Genomic DNA, 16349 nt, shown 5'->3' on the forward strand with positions numbered 1-16349 from the left:
TGGGCACAGACTGGCTTCTTGTAGCTCTGGCCTGTGGGGATGGGCAGATGTCCTAGGAAAGGGGTTCCTGTGGCAGAGCTGTTCAGCTGCCACCTGAGGTTGTTTGGGGGTAATCCTTTGCTTCTCTTAGGGTGTGAGTAGCTGCTTTTGTACCTGCTGGTGGGAGTCAGGCAAGCAGTCTGCGTTCTGTCAGAAGGGAACCCGTGACTTTTTGCTACCCTGAGGATTCAGGCCAGACTTCTCTGTCCTCTTTCTAGGCAAGCAAATCTGCAAGCCAGGGCCCTTTTCACTGTGCCCTGAGGAGAATCCATTGACTGTGACCAGCTGATGCGTAGCCGTGGGGGCTTGTGCAACACCAGGTGTCCTGTGAGTCTCATCAGTGATCAGATCAGCAAACAGAAAGGAGGAACCCAGGTGGAAGTCAGGAGCTGACTTTGCAAGAATGAGGTGCCTCACCCAGCCACTGCTCAGGAGGTTCTTGGGTCTTTTGCCTCAGTGTGTGCCAGCGGGATTGAGTCAAAGTCCTGTCCTTGGCCCCAAGCAGTCATCTTTGAGGCAGAGCTGCAGTGCAAGACCTGGGCTGGTGACTGCCATTGATGTGGTCGGCTACTGGCAGAAGGTGTTTGAGACAAATGGGATCCCTGAGGCACGAGAATCCAGCGAATACATCGTGTCATTTGTCCTGGGAGCAAAAACAGTTAAGTAATGGAAAAGGGTTAAGGTCTTGCCTTATTGTTTTGATCAAATCCCTTGCCCTTCTTTTTATCTCACAAATAGGAGGTGGAACAACTTTTTCCTCCTTCAGATGGCAGTGCGGGGTATGGTTTATTAATGCTAATAAAGTAGTTGGGATCTCCTAAATACTTTCTTTGTAGGGAATGAAATGTAACCCATTGCACATACACTAGCATTGTGCTCTGACTTCTTTGGTGGAATGAATCTTAATTTTGCCTGTACTTCTAACCCCAAAAAGTAGCAAAACAGTTGTACAGGTTTGTTTTTAAACATGCAGGTAGGCTTTCCTTGGTTGTTCCGGGTTTCCAAGAGTCCCAGCCATGTGTGCTTGGCAGTGTGCTGGGTCTGCCTGGAAGATGCCATTGCATCAATGCAGACAATGCCTAAGCTGTACAAATGGGCTGGTTTTAAAGTGATGTCTTCAGTTTCAGAGCATGAACTCCGAAAAACTCCGTACTCCACTTACAGCAGTGCAGCAGGAGCAGATCCAGCAGCTGTGTCACAGGCGACTAGAAAGGTAGGGGAATCCTCTTGCCTCTGTTCCTTTGGAGAGTTTCCCTCAGACTTAATGCAGCCAGAAGAATGGTAGCAGAGGGAGGGCTGAAGACCACCAGTAGCTGACAGGTCATGTTACAGCTAGTGCTGCATCAGTTTCTCATGGTAACTCAAGTGATAGGCATTTGCTGTTGCTGTCAGGTAGCAAGTCACCTGTGCTGGGTTAGGGTTAGGGTCATCTGTCCTGTGTGGGAGCACAGAGGGTTTAAGAGATGTTACAGAGGAGCAGGAAACTGGCAATACTGACTCTGATGCCGGTATGTTTTCATTAAGCCCTTCTGTGCTTACAGAATTTAACCGTGGCTTTCTCAGTCTCTCCTCGTACGTCAGGTGCTCCAATCCCTTAATCATCTTAATGGCTCTTTGCTGGACTTGCTCCAGTGCATCCATGTCTGTCCTCTGCTGGGAGCCCAGCACTGGACACAGACAGGACTCCAGTTGGCCGGGAGTGACTTTCCCTTTGTAAACCCATGCTGTCCTTAACATGTTTGGAAACGATCTCCAGGATTATTTGCTCCATGAGCTTCCCCATCATCGAGGTGAGGCCAACTAGCCTGTAGTTCCCCAGGTCTGCTGCAAACTGATCTGTGGAAATGGAGCTCCTACAACTCCCTTAGAGGGCGTGTACATGTTGTACATGCGGTTGAGAGCCTCAGGGCTGTCTAGATAGCCACTCTCAGAGGGGTTACTGATGAGGTAAGCACAGTCCTGAGAACTTTTCTGTGTTACAGACCATAGTTGTAAAGTTTTGTTTGCTTTTGCCTGCCACAGAATGCCAGTGCAGTATGTGCTTGGTGAGTGGGACTTCCAGGACCTGACTCTGAAGATGAGACCCCCTGTATTTATTCCTCGGCCTGAGACAGAGGTATGAAAGTAGGGAACATAGGGGGGACTTGAATCTGGGCGTATTGTTGCTACAGATGTGCTTGGTGGGGTTACATTGTGATAAAGAGGTCAGATCGCTTCTAAAACAGGGGCATCCTAAGCTTGTGACCTAGAACTTTTGCCATCTGGCTCAGAGCAAGAGATGTTGCAAGCTAGAATATCCCTTGATTACATCCATTGATGGAAGGACTTGGCTTGCTTTCCTTATTTCTGGTATGGGAATGACTCCTAGAAGTTCAAGAACTTGCCTACTATATCTCAGTGGCTTAGTACTTCGATATGAGGTCAAGAATCTCAAAGTTGTCCAAAGTTTGTTAGCGAGATCCTGCAGAAGTAGAGCGGTACTACTGGAAAAAGATAGAATCATAGAATCATAGAATATCCTGAGTTGGAAGGGACCCTTAAGGATCATCAAGTCCAACTCTTGACACCGCACAGGTCTACCCAAAAGTTCAGACCATGTGACTAAGTGCACAGTCCAATCTCTTCTTAAATTCAGCCAGGCTCGGTGCAGTGACCACTTCCCTGGGGAGCCTGTTCCAGTGTGCAACCACCCTCTCTGTGAAGAACCCCCTCCTGACGTCCAGCCTAAATTTCCCCTGCCTCAGCTTAACCCCGTTCCCGCGGGTCCTGTCACTAGTGTTAATGGAGGAAAGGTCTCCTGCCTCTCGACACCCCCTTACGAGGAAGTTGTAGACTGTGATGAGGTCTCCCCTCAGCCTCCTCTTCTCCAGGCTGAACAGGCCCAGTGACCTCAGCCGTTCCTCGTACGTCTTCCCCTCCAGGCCTTTCACCATCTTCGTAGCCCTCCTCTGGACACTTTCCAATAGTTTCATGTCCTTTTTATACTGTGGTGCAGTATATTGGGCTCCAGAGAGCCTCCTTGTCCACATGCAGATTAAGATGGTGCAGGCTGGTAGGAAACGGACCTGCTGCTTGTCTGATGATTCCCCAGTGGTTTCTGGACAAGCACTGGATGTTGAGCTGTAGTTTCCTTTCCTAGGCTGGCACACGGTAAGTTCTGACCTGGGCTGGAGTTAAGCGTGAACGTCAATTGTAAAAACACAAAGGACAGCCGTATATGATCAAGGTAAAACTTCGTTTTACCTGGTGTCCTTGCTGCTAGGGAAAAGCATAGGAAGTACATGGTGACATATTCCCGGATATTAGCCTAGCTTTCAGCCCATGAACATCCTAGTGACAAAGTCTTTGTTTACTACTCCTCAAGAGTTCTTGGTTCTTTTTTGTTGTTTGCTCCTTTTTTTTGGTTTTGTTCTGAGAATTGGTTTTAATTTTGCAGTGCATGCTAACTTTTGGAGATGGAGTAATTTCCATAGTCTGTGCAATTAGGAGTCCCAGAAGCTTAAGGCTGTGTCAGTCTAATTGTCATTTCCCTGATTGTTTGACTGCTGTTTGGTGACTGGTGCAATGTACTTGTAGCCTTGTGCCTAGGGGACAGTGCAGTAAAAAGAAAGCTGTGTTGGGTGTGTTAAACACAGAACAACCAGGTGGTCAAAGGAGGTGATTCTTCCCCTGTATTTAGGGTTGGTGTGGCCTCACCTTGCCAACGGTGCTGGGCTTTGCGATGTAAAAGGGATGTTAAGGTGCATGAAAGCATCCAGAGGAGGCAGCAAAGCTGGTAGAAGGGCTGGAGGGCATGTGCTGTGAGGAGAGGCTGGGGACACTCTGGTTGTCTGGTTTGGGGAAAAGGAGGCCGGGGGTGACCTCATGGCTCTCTGCAGCTCCCTGAGGAGGGGAAATGCAGAGGCAGGCACCGGTCTCTTCCCCATGTCAGGACGCGTGGGAACAGCACAAAGCTGCAGCAGGGGAGGCTCAGGCTGGTCATTAGGAAAAATTCTTTATCATGAGTGCGACCAAACACTGGGACAGGCTTCCTGGAGAGATGCTGGATGCCCCATGGCTGTCAGTGCTCAAGAGGCATTTGGTTAACGCCCTCGGTAATGTGCTTTCACTTTGGGTTAGCCCTGAAGTGCTCACACACGTGGCCTTGATGATCCGTGTAGGTCCCTTCCAACTGAACTATTGTATTCTTAAATTAAAAACAGTAAGGGATCATTCAGACAGAATGTCCTCTACTGACAATGTCAGAGGAGATGCCAAGGACTGAGTGGACTTTGGAGACGTGAGGCCCCCAGTCTGCTTTTTCTGGGGAAGCAGAAAGAAGTATTGAGGAAGTTTGAAGAAAGGAGCTGCTCACTAAAGAGATGATGCAGTCTGCAGGGTCCTTCAACAGACACCTCTAGTGATATAAAAGTAAAAGGCAAAGAAAACCAGTGCTCTGTTATGCTCATTGAGGAAGAGGTTGCTACTGAAATCTGTGAGTGGGTTCCAGCCAAAACCACTGAAATCCGGTCATCTATACCACTGAAATCCTGTCGTCAGCCTGTGGAAGGCTAACCTGAGTCTTGGTTTGGTGTGGGGTGCCAGCAGCATCTCACTGAGAAGCTGCTGGGCCCCGAATCGTGGTAGTGACACCTTGTGCCCGGAGGAGGTGTGAGCTCTCTGTGGTGGGGTTTGGTCATTGTGCTGATGATGTTTGGAGCTAGGGCTCTGAGGAGCACTTGCTGGTCGGAGCCCAAGGTGGTTGGTGTTGTTCTTACTGACAGTATTTCTACTCCGGTTGATTCAAGAGTGCGTTTCCAGCCTCTAGCTCCCCATTCATTCCTGATTGCAATGTGAGCACTAAAAGCAAAGAGAACTTGCATGTTGTGCAAGTCAAACCATCTGCTGACAAGGCTTCCTCTGGTGCTGTGCTCTAATTCTCACTACACAGGGCCAGGCTTCAAACAAAGGCTTATTGTGTACCATGGAAGCCAGGGTTACTAACGCCTGTGAACATGGCTAACGTTGCCCACATGTGGGATTTTGGTAGAAGCATCTCTGCTGGCACAAACTGAAATGCAGCTCTGCAACACGCTGTGTCTGAAACCACTTAATGTACCCCGGGGCGAACATCCAGCGTAAACAGCTTAACCCAAACCTTGTGTTTGTGGGCAAACTTTATCTGATGTGTCATGATACTTACCATGAAGGCGCGTTTTTAGCTCATTTATTATGAAAGGCCGGAAGCATATGATGATAGCTCAGGAATGAAGCTTCACTGTGCATTGACTTGACAAACAGAGTAGTTCTGCCTCAGCAAACCGTCTCAGCAGGCAAGACACTGGAAGCGGGAGGTTAGCAGATGTAGTACACCTTGGCCTTTTTCACGGGGAGCAGAGGAGGGCTGCTTGGTTGGGAAGAAATTAGCCATGTAGCAAGAGAGAGGGAATGGGGAAAAAAAGCCAGGGAAAAAAAGGTGAAAGAAGAGCTCATCTAGAGCAAAACAGAGGTGAAAGGGGTGAGAGCTAGGAAGGGCTGGAACAAGCAGCCCTGCAGTCTAGGCCTGTGAGCCCAGGCCAGAATGGCTGCAGGTCCTGCATCTGGTGGCTTCTCTTCTGCTGCACTCCCAGCGAATTCCTGCTCCTGTTTTCCTTTCAGATGATGTAGCGCATCAGGAAAGAGTCACCTGGTCTTGAGACCTGTGAAGTAGATAAGGTACCCTGCATTAGGATTCCAGCAGGCTTTTGAGCAAATGGCCAAATGCATTTGGGTTCCTACATTGCTGTAGTGCTTTTGCTTTGGCTACTTGTGCCCTTCTTCTGGTGTTCGAGGACCCTTTCATGAAAGCACAGGTGGTTGAGGCTGGCAGCAGTCTCTGGAGATCCTCCAGTCTATTGTATGTGTAAAGCAATGGGGCAGGGTCTTAAGTTCCACTGGAATGTTTTAAACTTTCCAGGTGATACAGAGGTAACCAAAATCAGCCACTCTTAAACTAAGCCACAAACTTTTCTGAGAGGATGGCGTGAAGTAATGGAGGTGTGAATTCAAGAGATGACCACTCTCACGCTGGCTGCCTGCAGCTCCTAGTGCTTTTAACAGGGTTAGGGAAACTCACTGTGCAAGTTCACAGGCAGGATGATTCCCTGATGTAGCACCATGCAGGTGAACAGTCTTATTCCAACAGAACTGTTAAATTCAGACTTCTAGGTAGCATTAGGAACATTTTATATGCTGCTAGTGCCCCGGATGCTTTGGCACATGCCTTCTCAGCAGCCCAACCTTGGCTGCATTCCTTCTTACACTGATGAAAAATACATCCCACCTAACCTTTTCCTAGGGCCACTTTTCTACTGACACAGTTCATCAAGTTTCTGAAGTTTTTGTCGCATTTCCTGTGAACATCAGTGAATTCCTCTGTGGAGAGATGTTGTGCACTGGTGCCAAAAAAAAGATGATCTCAATTTCCCAGACTTACGTGGAAGGCACAATCACTGGCATTTGTCAGAGCTGGAGGTGAGGGATGTAGAAAGTTCTGTTGGTTTGAGAGAGGGCTGCAGAGTTGTTTGCTTGTTTGTTTTTTCCACTGTGTTGTTTAATCTGAAAGTAGATGTGGATGCAGCTGATGAAGCCTGCTTATGATTGTACAAGGGAAAGGAGTAGAAGAAGGATCAGACTTCTGCTTTTTTCTGGACTTAATCATCATGGAGGTATGGTGAAGAATTCTGTGCTCTGCTCCATATTTCATGGGTGTGTTTTGCTTTAGGGACATACTTGTGATGTCTTCAATGGCGTTAAGTAATGTCTGCAGCTGGCGATCGCAAAGCTGTTACACTGATCTTCATCTTATTTAGGAAAAAATATTCACAGCACAGTAAACCCTGGGGCTTGGGATGAGTCGTCATCACCACACAGGGAGCGTTCTTGTGATCTGGTGTTGGGGAGTTTTCTTGGACAGGAGGAGCATGGGGCCAAGATCCAGCTATCCAGCAGCACCTGGCGGGACACTGCTTTAGACGTGGTGCTTCCAGGAACCGTGTACTGTGCATAACCGGTTGCACAAAATGGAGCTGGTGTCCAGATCCTTGCCCTCTGCTGCGTTGGTCATCTCTGACTCAGAGCTTTGTGTGGTTCTTTGGGTTGGGGTTTGCTTGTGCTTTGTTTAGTAAGAGTAATTTTTCCAGATTTCCCTGGACTTTAAAACTGTAATAGAAATATCTCCTCTGCAAAATAACAAAGTAAGTTTCATCTGTTGCTTTCTTTCTATTTGAGATTTGTTTGCAGCATTCTTAGGGCCTCTAATGCTGAAACTCTTAATCAAACAATAACGGTAAGTAGTGCGTGTTCTTTAGGAAACAGCTCATTACCAACATTGATATCTCAGGTTCAAGTTGCTTATCTGTGACTGCACACACAAGCCACATGGCACATCTTGTCCTTGGCTGAGTAACTGTAGCTCCCTACGTTGACTTTTCCGGTGCAGGTACAAAAGCAGCTGCAACATTTACCTTCTAGTTACATTTTTGTAGCTTCTACAAATGCTCCTGTGTGCTAATTCAAAGACTAAAAGGATGAGGAGGCATCTTTATCATGCATTTTTTATTCTGTGGTTAAAACAGAAGGGTTCTGGCTCTTGCTATGAGCTCCTAGGCATATGGATAATGCTATGAAGGCAAATGCAGTACGGCACAAACCACCACCATTGTTTCTCTGGACAAAGAGACACAAGCAGAGAGAGAGGCTCGGTTGTCTGCTTTAATTTTGCCCTGTGTGGAATTTGCCCCTTTGCAGTCTGTTGAGCTCTCTCTCTGGTAGTTGAGCCCTCTGCCACTTGCTCCCCCGGGGATATCTTTGTCAGCACATGTGGCTCTGTTCCGTGGGAATTGGGGTGGGGATGGGACAGGGAGCCCAGAGTGCAAAACTAGCAGGTCTGTTGAAGAGCGGGATGACAAAGCTGCGCAGCCTTGAGGGGAGAGTTGTAGCACTGTCCCCAGGCTCGCCTTCCTCCAGCTACCCGGCCTTCTGTGAGCAGAGCTTTGGGCTCGCTGCTGCCAGCGCTGGGGGTTTGCAGGGGTGTGTGGAGCCCAGCGTGTGCCGTCTCCCAAGGCCACCAGTGATGACTGCAGGGGACTCTTGGGGTAACTTCTGTGGTGCACCCAGAGTCACCGGAGCCAGGCTTTTTCTGTGTGTGTGTTCAGGACAAAGTTTCTGGTTGTGCTCCGTCTCGCAAGTTACCTTGGTTATGCACTTATTGTTGTAGTGTCAAGGGATCCACGTCTCAATGCTGTTCAATCACTGTTAATGCAGAAGAAAGCCCTTTTTCCAAAGCGACGCCTTCTAAAATTCAGGCCAAATTACTGTCACAGCAGCCTTGTGGATCAGAGAAAAATAGGACAAAGAAGAGAACTCAGTGAGCTGTGGATAGATAAGTCCTTTTTTTTTTTTTTTTTTTTTTTTTTTTTTTTTTTTAATCCAAGTAAATAAATCAGTCCTCACCATGACTTCATTAAGGAAAGGTTTATTTTGGTCCAGGATTTCTCCCAAGGAAGTTGTTTGGGGTATGCGGCTTATCTGCTTTATTACCCCTAGAGGGCACTCCAGGCTTAGGCTCACAGCATTCCTGTCGGTTCTATGTCCTGTACGTTATTGTAGGGCGATTTCTGGTGCCTCCTGATCCCCTCCTCTCTCAGATGTTTTTTTTTTTTAAAGCAAATGAAAGCTTATTCATTGTGTGAAACAGAAATGGTCTCCTTTTATCCCCGGCCGCTACTGTGTGGGTAGAGTCAGGCTCTTGAACGTTGTGGTGGTTTATTTGCTGGGAGGAGAGCTCCCGTTGTGCTTGCGAGGCTTGTCACTGCCCTGCCACCCCTTCTACCCCTCAGGCCACCCGGGAGTCCCCTGGTGACACCTCCTTGACCCGCTGTGATCTCAGCATGAGCTCAGACCACGCAGATTTTTCCATCCTGGTTTTGTTGTGGTGACTGCCGTGAGAACAGTGTGTTGCCCTGCAAAGGGAAGGGGGAAAGCATGCTGTAAGGTGCAGAGGTGTGATCAGCCTGGTTGACATCCTGGGGACAGAAATGCCGAGTCTGTTCCATGCTGAATGCTTTTCTTGGTAATCATGCAAAAGAGACTGTGGCTTCAGCCTGCTGTCAGATCACGGAAGGTCATATTAAAAACATGAAAAAAGGCTTACTGGGTCAGATTATACTGGTCTGTTTAAATGAATATACCGTGTCTCACTGGGGGTTGTAGCAGATGGTAGGAACAAAATTATAAGGAAAAAAATAACCAGGCAGAAAAGGATCCCCCCTCCTTTTGAGAGGCAGCAGTGAAGGGCTGTTCTCAGCCAAAGCTGGATTTGGGGCCATTCTGCTTCATAATCACTAATGGATCTGTCCTCCATTAGTTTGTTTAATCCTCTTTTGAGTCTGTCTGTCTCTGTAGCCTCCACGACATCGTTAGACAGTGAATCTTTCCAATTTGGTACTGTAAATGGGAAAAGTATTTTCTTTGTTTTAGACGCTGCCTGCTCTTTTAACAGTAAAGAGCTTTGAACTACATAACACGTGCAATTTTTAGTCTTGTCATGCCTTAATCCTTGTTCCACCCGTGATTTTTAAATTTTTAACTTGCTTCTCAAGATAGTTTCCTTTGTGCCAGCATGCTCAGCACACTGAAACCTCTGCTGTTTACCTGCCTCGGTCAGCTGAGCAGCAGGCGTTGTGCTGGGGTGTTCTGTGAAAGCACTTGAAGCAAAGGTTTGCTCAGAGAAACCTTTCATGAAGTTGAACCTGACTTCTAGCTAAGCATAATCATTAACCTTTCAAGAAGGTCAAGCATACAGAGAGGGGAGGATTTTTGCTTCCTGACATCTATCTGCAAATACACCGATCCCCCAGCGGGGGGCTTCCGCCAGGTCTACACGTCAAAGCAGTGCGCACGTCAGCTGGTTTAATCAGTGCTAAAGGAAGCTTCTGATGCAGAAGCACCTTTCATTTCCCTAATTTCAGTGCCACAGATGGTTCTGTTTCAGAAAGTTCAAAAGGTCACAGGGTCTTGTGAGTACAGCCATGGGTCAGGAGGCTGGTGGGAGTTTTGGGGGGGGTGGGGGATGTTTTCATGGTTTTGCCTCTGACCAGTGTTCTCTTCAAAGGAAAGCCACTTCTCGCTGTATCTCTGGCTTCACAGTTTGGGAAATGAAAAGGATGATAGTGTCCTCATACATGATTTAGGGTCCTTTCCTGAAATATCATTAGACTCCTAGAAGGTGTATTAAACAGAAATGCAATAGAGCATTATTTAATGGATCAAAAATTAAATGCCATCTATCAAAACATAGCTGTAAACAAACATGCTGAAGTTGTAGCATTTCTCTTGTGGCCTCCTGGAGAGCAGATTTTGCCCACAGGTAATATTTTATCAGTATGTTTGAGGGAACACAATATCTTCTGAAAAAGTGGACTGTGGCCCAGAGGCCGAGGGATGGGAATTACAAAGGCAGCCTGTTATTGTTGTAAAGTAATCAGAACTGCCCTTTGAGCTATCATCATAGCAGCTCATATACAAAGAGAGAAATAATGCAGCCTGTGCCTTGTGGCAGAGGGGCTTCATCTGGCAGAAGAGCCTGGAGGAAGATGTGGGGAGGTGCTGGGGAACGGCTCACCATCAGCATCCGTTTTCAGCGGGCTGCCCAGCAGGCTGATGTGATCCTCGCGTGTGTTACTGGGGGACTGCCAAGTACAAGCAACAGGGTTAAATAATCTCTGCAATCTGCAATAAAGGAATAGCTGATGAAATAATACGTCCAGTTATCTTACTGACTGGTTGAGAAAGAAGTGGAAAACTAGGTCAGGAGAAGAAACAGAAGGTGGATTGGCAACTGAAAAAAATCTGCCTTGTGAAAGACTGCAGCTCATCAACAATAAGCTCAAGGGTTAATTACGTGGCAAAGAGAGCAGAAATTTGGTAGCAGAAGTCTCATCAGTTTCACAGACAAGTGTATAAGAAGCACTATAAATGCTAAGAGAAGAAAAGGTGTATGTTGTTAACGGAGGGTATAATTATCTCCTAAGACAGCATAGCTGGTACCTCTCTTGCTGGCTTCTTTAAAATCAGGACAAGATGTTTTGTCATGGCAGATTTCTTCTCGTTCAAACGGAAGTGTGGAAAGAAACAGTTGTTCCTGGCTTAACTGGCCAAGAGGGACTATGGCAGTAGTTTCTCCTGGGTTCCTGTGCAAGACAAAAAGGCTGTGACAGTGCAGAGTATTGCCTCTAAGCTAGTGAGTTCCACAGCAGACTCAGAAATGTAAATACAAAGCTAAAATCCTTGGGGAAAAGCAACAGCTTTTTTTTTTAATCTTTCCCCCTCTAACTTGTGCACAAACCTGTTCCTCAGGTGAACTCACACAGGCTTTGCTACCACATTCTCACAGATATGTGCTGTTAAGGCCTTGATCGCCCTGACAGAGCTCCCCAAAGTCTTCAGCTTTCTGGTCTATCTGTTCTGATTGAGAAAGGGCCTCGGTTCCCGAGGGTTTCAGCTGAGAAGCTCATCAGTGGTTAGAGCAAGATCTAGGACTAGAACTGGAAAAACAAACTCAGGAATGGCTGGAACAGGATGGCTGGGACTCGAGAGGTTTCCCACATGGACAAGGAAAAAAATCCGTTTGGCTGCCCCCTAGCCCCTGCCGTGCCTTTCTGACACCCACATAAATGGGATTTCAAAGCTAGGGACAACAAGCTGGACCCGAGCATCTGTCCAGATGCTGTGTCTGTCGGCAGTCACTGCCAGTAACTGCAGGGAAAGAAAACATCTCAGTTCTGCAGGGCTGTGCCTGGTTAGAGAGGCTTGTGGTGGAGGCGTGAGGAGCGGCGCTTGGCAGTGCCCCTGGCCCTCGCCTTGCCCCTGTGGGGCATTGCTGAGTCTGGACGTGGCAGCTGCAGCAATTCCTGTTGGGTGCTAGCACAAATGGGTGGCAAAGGCTGGTGCCTTTTGGTGAATTCATTCCTGGGTGCTGTCACAGCCTCTCCTCCAACAGGCAGAAGAGCGCTTGGCATGTGCCCTGGCCCATCAGGAGCTTTTTCTGTTGTTGTTGTTTTTTTTTTTTTTTTTTTTTTCTGTTGCGTGGCAGAAGCCAACCCCTTCCTCAGCATTAGATGTGCGTTTAACTGTTTGCCATCGCTTCAACCTAAAGCCACCTTTTCTTTCAGGACTGATGACTTCTTCACGAGTCATTCCAGTGTTTCACTTCCTATACACATGCCTGTCTCAGTGGAGTTCTGCAACACCCCGAGGGGAGTTGGACAGGCTTTGTGCCATATTTTCTTTTTACTGCTGTGGTGCCAGGCAGCAGAGCCCAGGACAGGCATGCTGTAGCCTCAAGCCTGCCCCTGAATCCCTGGGCTGGCTTGGTGGCCTGGGTTTGGACAGAGGGTGTGTGGCAGTGATCTTCTGTGGCCATTGCCATGGAGGTATGTTTGCAGCTTGGCTTCCTGGTGTTTTGTCATGTGCTGGTTGGCAGCCAAGTGGACAAACAGGAGGGGAGGGGTGGTTTGGTTAATATCAGATCAGGCTCTATGGAAAGTCCTGAATTCTGAGAACAGAAGTTTCTGGAAAGCACACAAATAAGGAAAACATTCCCAGGAAGTGTGCGAGAGCAGAGAGAAGGTTACCCAGGTTTTCATGGGTCTCTTGCTTTCCTTGTCCCCTCTGCTAACCTTGCAAGTCAGCGCCTCTCACCCCGGCCAGGCTCCCACCCCTGGGACCTCGTCTTCCCTGCTTTCCCCGGAGTGTGCAGGGGAAAAAAAAGGTGCTGGTAGGGAACACAGTGTGAATTTGTGAGCTCCATCCTTGCCTTTTCCCCTCCCTCCCATCCTCTTGCTTTTGTTAGCCCTGTACTTCTAATCACAGAAACATCAGACGTCTCATTTGCTGAAGCTGGCCCGCGGCACGTGATTGCCTCGCCTCGGGACCTCCACGCAGCTCTGTAGCCGCTGCTGTGCAGCGAGAATCTCTGCTGTTTCCTCCCGACTGTCTCGGTGCTGAAAGCTGCCTGACCCTGTGCTGTCTGCTGGTTGGAGCTGTGCAGCTGTGGAGCTTGTGGTTTGGGTGCTGGCAGGCGCTGTCCTCACGCTGTCTCTGTGCAGCTGCGGTTCCAAGAAATACAGCGAGCTAGAGACCTGGCCGCAGGGAGGGGGAGGCAATACCAAGAACCTGTCAGAACAGGAGTGTGTGCTGGGGGGGTGGGCAGGAATGGGAGCTGTGGGTGGAGGGGTGAGGCAGAGGCTCACGGGAAGCTGGAGGTGTTTGCAAAGTTTTGCATTTATTTCGCTCCTCAGAGAAAAATGGGGGGCAGGGGGGGAAGGGAGACAACAAATAAATGACGGTGTGAACTTAGGGCAAACCTGGCAGTGAAGCAAGGCTTCCTGGAATAGCAAGGTGAGAGCAGGCTGTGAGTGGCTTGGCTGAGAGACAAAAGCTTGAGAATCTCTGAGGGCTGGAAATCAAGTAGGATGGGAAGCAAATATTTGTGTCCCCTGAGTGGAACTGCAGGTAATCGGTCCCTTCTGGTCTTTGCAAGCTGCACTTCTGCTCTTCAGGAACAGAAATGCCCTCTCACTCACAAAGATGCCCTGCCTTTCCCCCTCCCCCTCACAGATTTTTAAATACTCTTCTGGGAAAGGTACAGAAGGCCTAAATAGCTGCCACCTTGTCCCCACTCTGTTAGTGCTAAGCAACAGTATTTATGTCCCTGAAAAACAAATCGTTTGATGTCTGCATCACCTCCAGCTCAGTGCAATGTAAAAACCCTTCCAGATATTTGGCTTTGCACTTAGCTTACTGTCCTTGTGAATGCACAGGTTTGAAAGTAGCTGGTGCTTTTGATGTCCTCCTGAATATTTATGTAAAATCCTATAAAATGGGGGAGAAGGGGAAGTTCCTTTTGCTGTATGAGGAAATTTGCAGCACGCAGGTTGGGATTTATTCACACCAGTCACTACAGAGCTGTGAGCTGGCCCCATTCCTGAGCCTAGCCTGTTGCTCAGCCTGAACTGATGTCTACCTGTAGCAGATGACAAAAGGGCCCTGGAGCACACCGAGACTTGCTGGTGTACCCTGGAAAGGTGTGTGGCAGCCCTGCAAGCTGTGGGGGAGAGGACAGCTGTGGGGCAGTTCTAGCTCTGGCTAAGCTTTGCTGCAAGGGAAAGCAGTGGCTCCTGAGCTCATCTTTCCTTGTGACTTTTGGCTTTTCCTCTCTGCTACTTGAGCATCTGTATGCAGCCATCCATTGAGTGAGACATGCAGTCTGCCCCTGCAAGCAGGTGCCAACACTCCAAGGCTTGTGGGGGCTGTCCCAACCACATCCAGTCCACTCCTTCCCTTCTACCTTTGTGCTATTGCTAGTAAAAAGAGAGGTTTTTAATTTCTCTAGTTCTGTCTGGCTGCCATTCACTCCCTTCAATCCTTTTAAAGCTAGCTAGTTGAGGAAGGAGCACAGACTGGGGAAGATCTTCAAAATCTTCTATGTCCCCTCTCTAACACTTATCACGCTTACACCTTTGTTCGTATGCACCAGGCTCCAGGGCAGAAGTAGTTGTGCCAGTACCTGTAGCACTGGTTAGCAAAACTTTCAGTGTGGGCTGTGTTGTTACTGACAATAATGACACACACTGTAAGCAGCACTCTGAATTTTAATAAGCCCACAGCTGAACGTTCATCCTATCCAGTGGTTAGCGTGCTGTGGGTAAACATGAAATCAGGTCATGTTTCTGAAATCATTTCTTAACTTATAATTTCACTTGTTCCTCAAAATGGCACTTTGTTGGTGTTTTAATTATTTTTACAGTCTGTATATACCACATTCGGAACAAAAAGGCAATTTGAGAGCAGCCAAGCACTGATTGTTTAGGTGATGTAGGAATCTGATTCTGATTTTTCTGACTTCTGCTTTTAAGCAGGAGGTGAGCTGCACTCACACTGGACACGCCAACTGTAGGTCTGCCCCTGTCTGGAGCCTGGGGGACCCACTTCCATCATCTAAAGCAGTGGCAGAGGTGCAGATGAGACTTTATAGTTCTACTCTGCCGTAGTCCTCCGTTGGGAATTTGGGATGGTCGCTGTTCTCTGCAAAACGGGAGTTGTGAGGATGAATGTTAGAGGCACTGAGGTGCTCAGCATGTTTCAGAGATGAGGCACCTCAGCAACCAACTCATTTGTCTGTCTTTAGACGCTATAAGGCCTCAATGATCGTCAAGTCTTTGTTTTATCAAAAACAGCATTTTTCTGTAGTGAAGGCCATTTCTCTGGTGTATGGAATCCTGTAAATGGTGTCTGCAAGTAAGCCCTTTTGAAAGTCCTGCCATTTCAGTTTAGAGTGACATGTTGGGGAGAATTTACCCAACATATTCCAAAGGTTAATTATCTAGGCTGTCAAAATGTTTTCTCTTATTTTCCATTAGTTTCTTTAATTTCATGTTAATCTTTAGGGCTGGTAGCTAAACTGAGGGTTAAGATTGCTTTAAGCAATGATGGAGTTAGCAGATGCTTGCTGTCTGAAACTCATCAGTCTGAGATGAGGCAGGGTGTCCTACACAACAAAGATCACAGCCTTTGGACATCTGCTGTTGTCCCAGTTTCTTTGTGCCTGGGACTGGCATCTCTTTCTAGCACCTTCTGCCCCTGTTGCTATTTGCTAGCTGTGGCGCTGGTCAGATTCTTCTACAGGGGTAGGGAATGGCTGTCTTACAGGGTGTATTGTGCTCTGTGCATGAGCACTGCAATGCGTGGCCAGAAGTACTTCATCTCCCAAGATGAGGTTTGAAAGTGGTTCTGCTGTGCTCTGCTGTAATTTGTGCTGTGATTTGCCAGTTTCCAGTGGTGACATCTTCAGAGAACCGGGGAAGCACAGTTTTTCACTGGATTGCTTCAGAAAAGATGGAAAAATACCAAGACTATCTGAAGAACACTTTCAAAACGACTTTGGGTATCTCAGTCACTCCTGACTTCTGGAAAGGAAAAGTCCTGGCCATGGCAGTGGGCTTACAGGACCCACTGCGTTGTGGTTCTTTTATAGGTGTCGGCGAAGTTTGGTTTTCATGGGAGAGCTGTAAATGAAGGCAAGGACAGCTAATATCACAGCCAGTTGATGCAGATTTATGAAATGTTTTATTCCTGTGCATTGTTTTGTGTTTTCTTCTTGTTTTTAATACACACATAGTTACAAATTCAATTAAACGTCCAATTTATACCAATTTATTTTCTTTTTTCCTAATGTGCCCGTTAGGGTATACATTCTGTTTTGCTTGTCAACGAAATTTACTTCCAAAAAG

General features: G+C 47.6%; 1 protein-coding gene across 1 annotated transcript in view; it reads left to right on the forward strand.

The window, feature by feature from the left end:
* Positions 1 to 306: 306 nt before the first annotated feature.
* The window catches only part of HEMK1 (HemK methyltransferase 1, mitochondrial release factors N(5)-glutamine), a 31421-nt gene continuing 15378 nt past the window's right edge, over positions 307 to 16349 (forward strand). Inside the window, exons 1-3 of the mRNA XM_084292644.1 lie at positions 307 to 697; positions 1161 to 1252; positions 2062 to 2155. Coding sequence (XP_084148770.1) covers positions 443 to 697; positions 1161 to 1252; positions 2062 to 2155 — 441 coding nt within the window. The 5' untranslated portion in view covers positions 307 to 442. The remainder of the gene's footprint in view (positions 698 to 1160; positions 1253 to 2061; positions 2156 to 16349) is intronic.

Source organism: Netta rufina (genome assembly GCF_964035555.1).
Source record: "Netta rufina genome assembly, chromosome: 10".
Taxonomy (NCBI): Eukaryota; Metazoa; Chordata; class Aves; order Anseriformes; family Anatidae; genus Netta; species Netta rufina.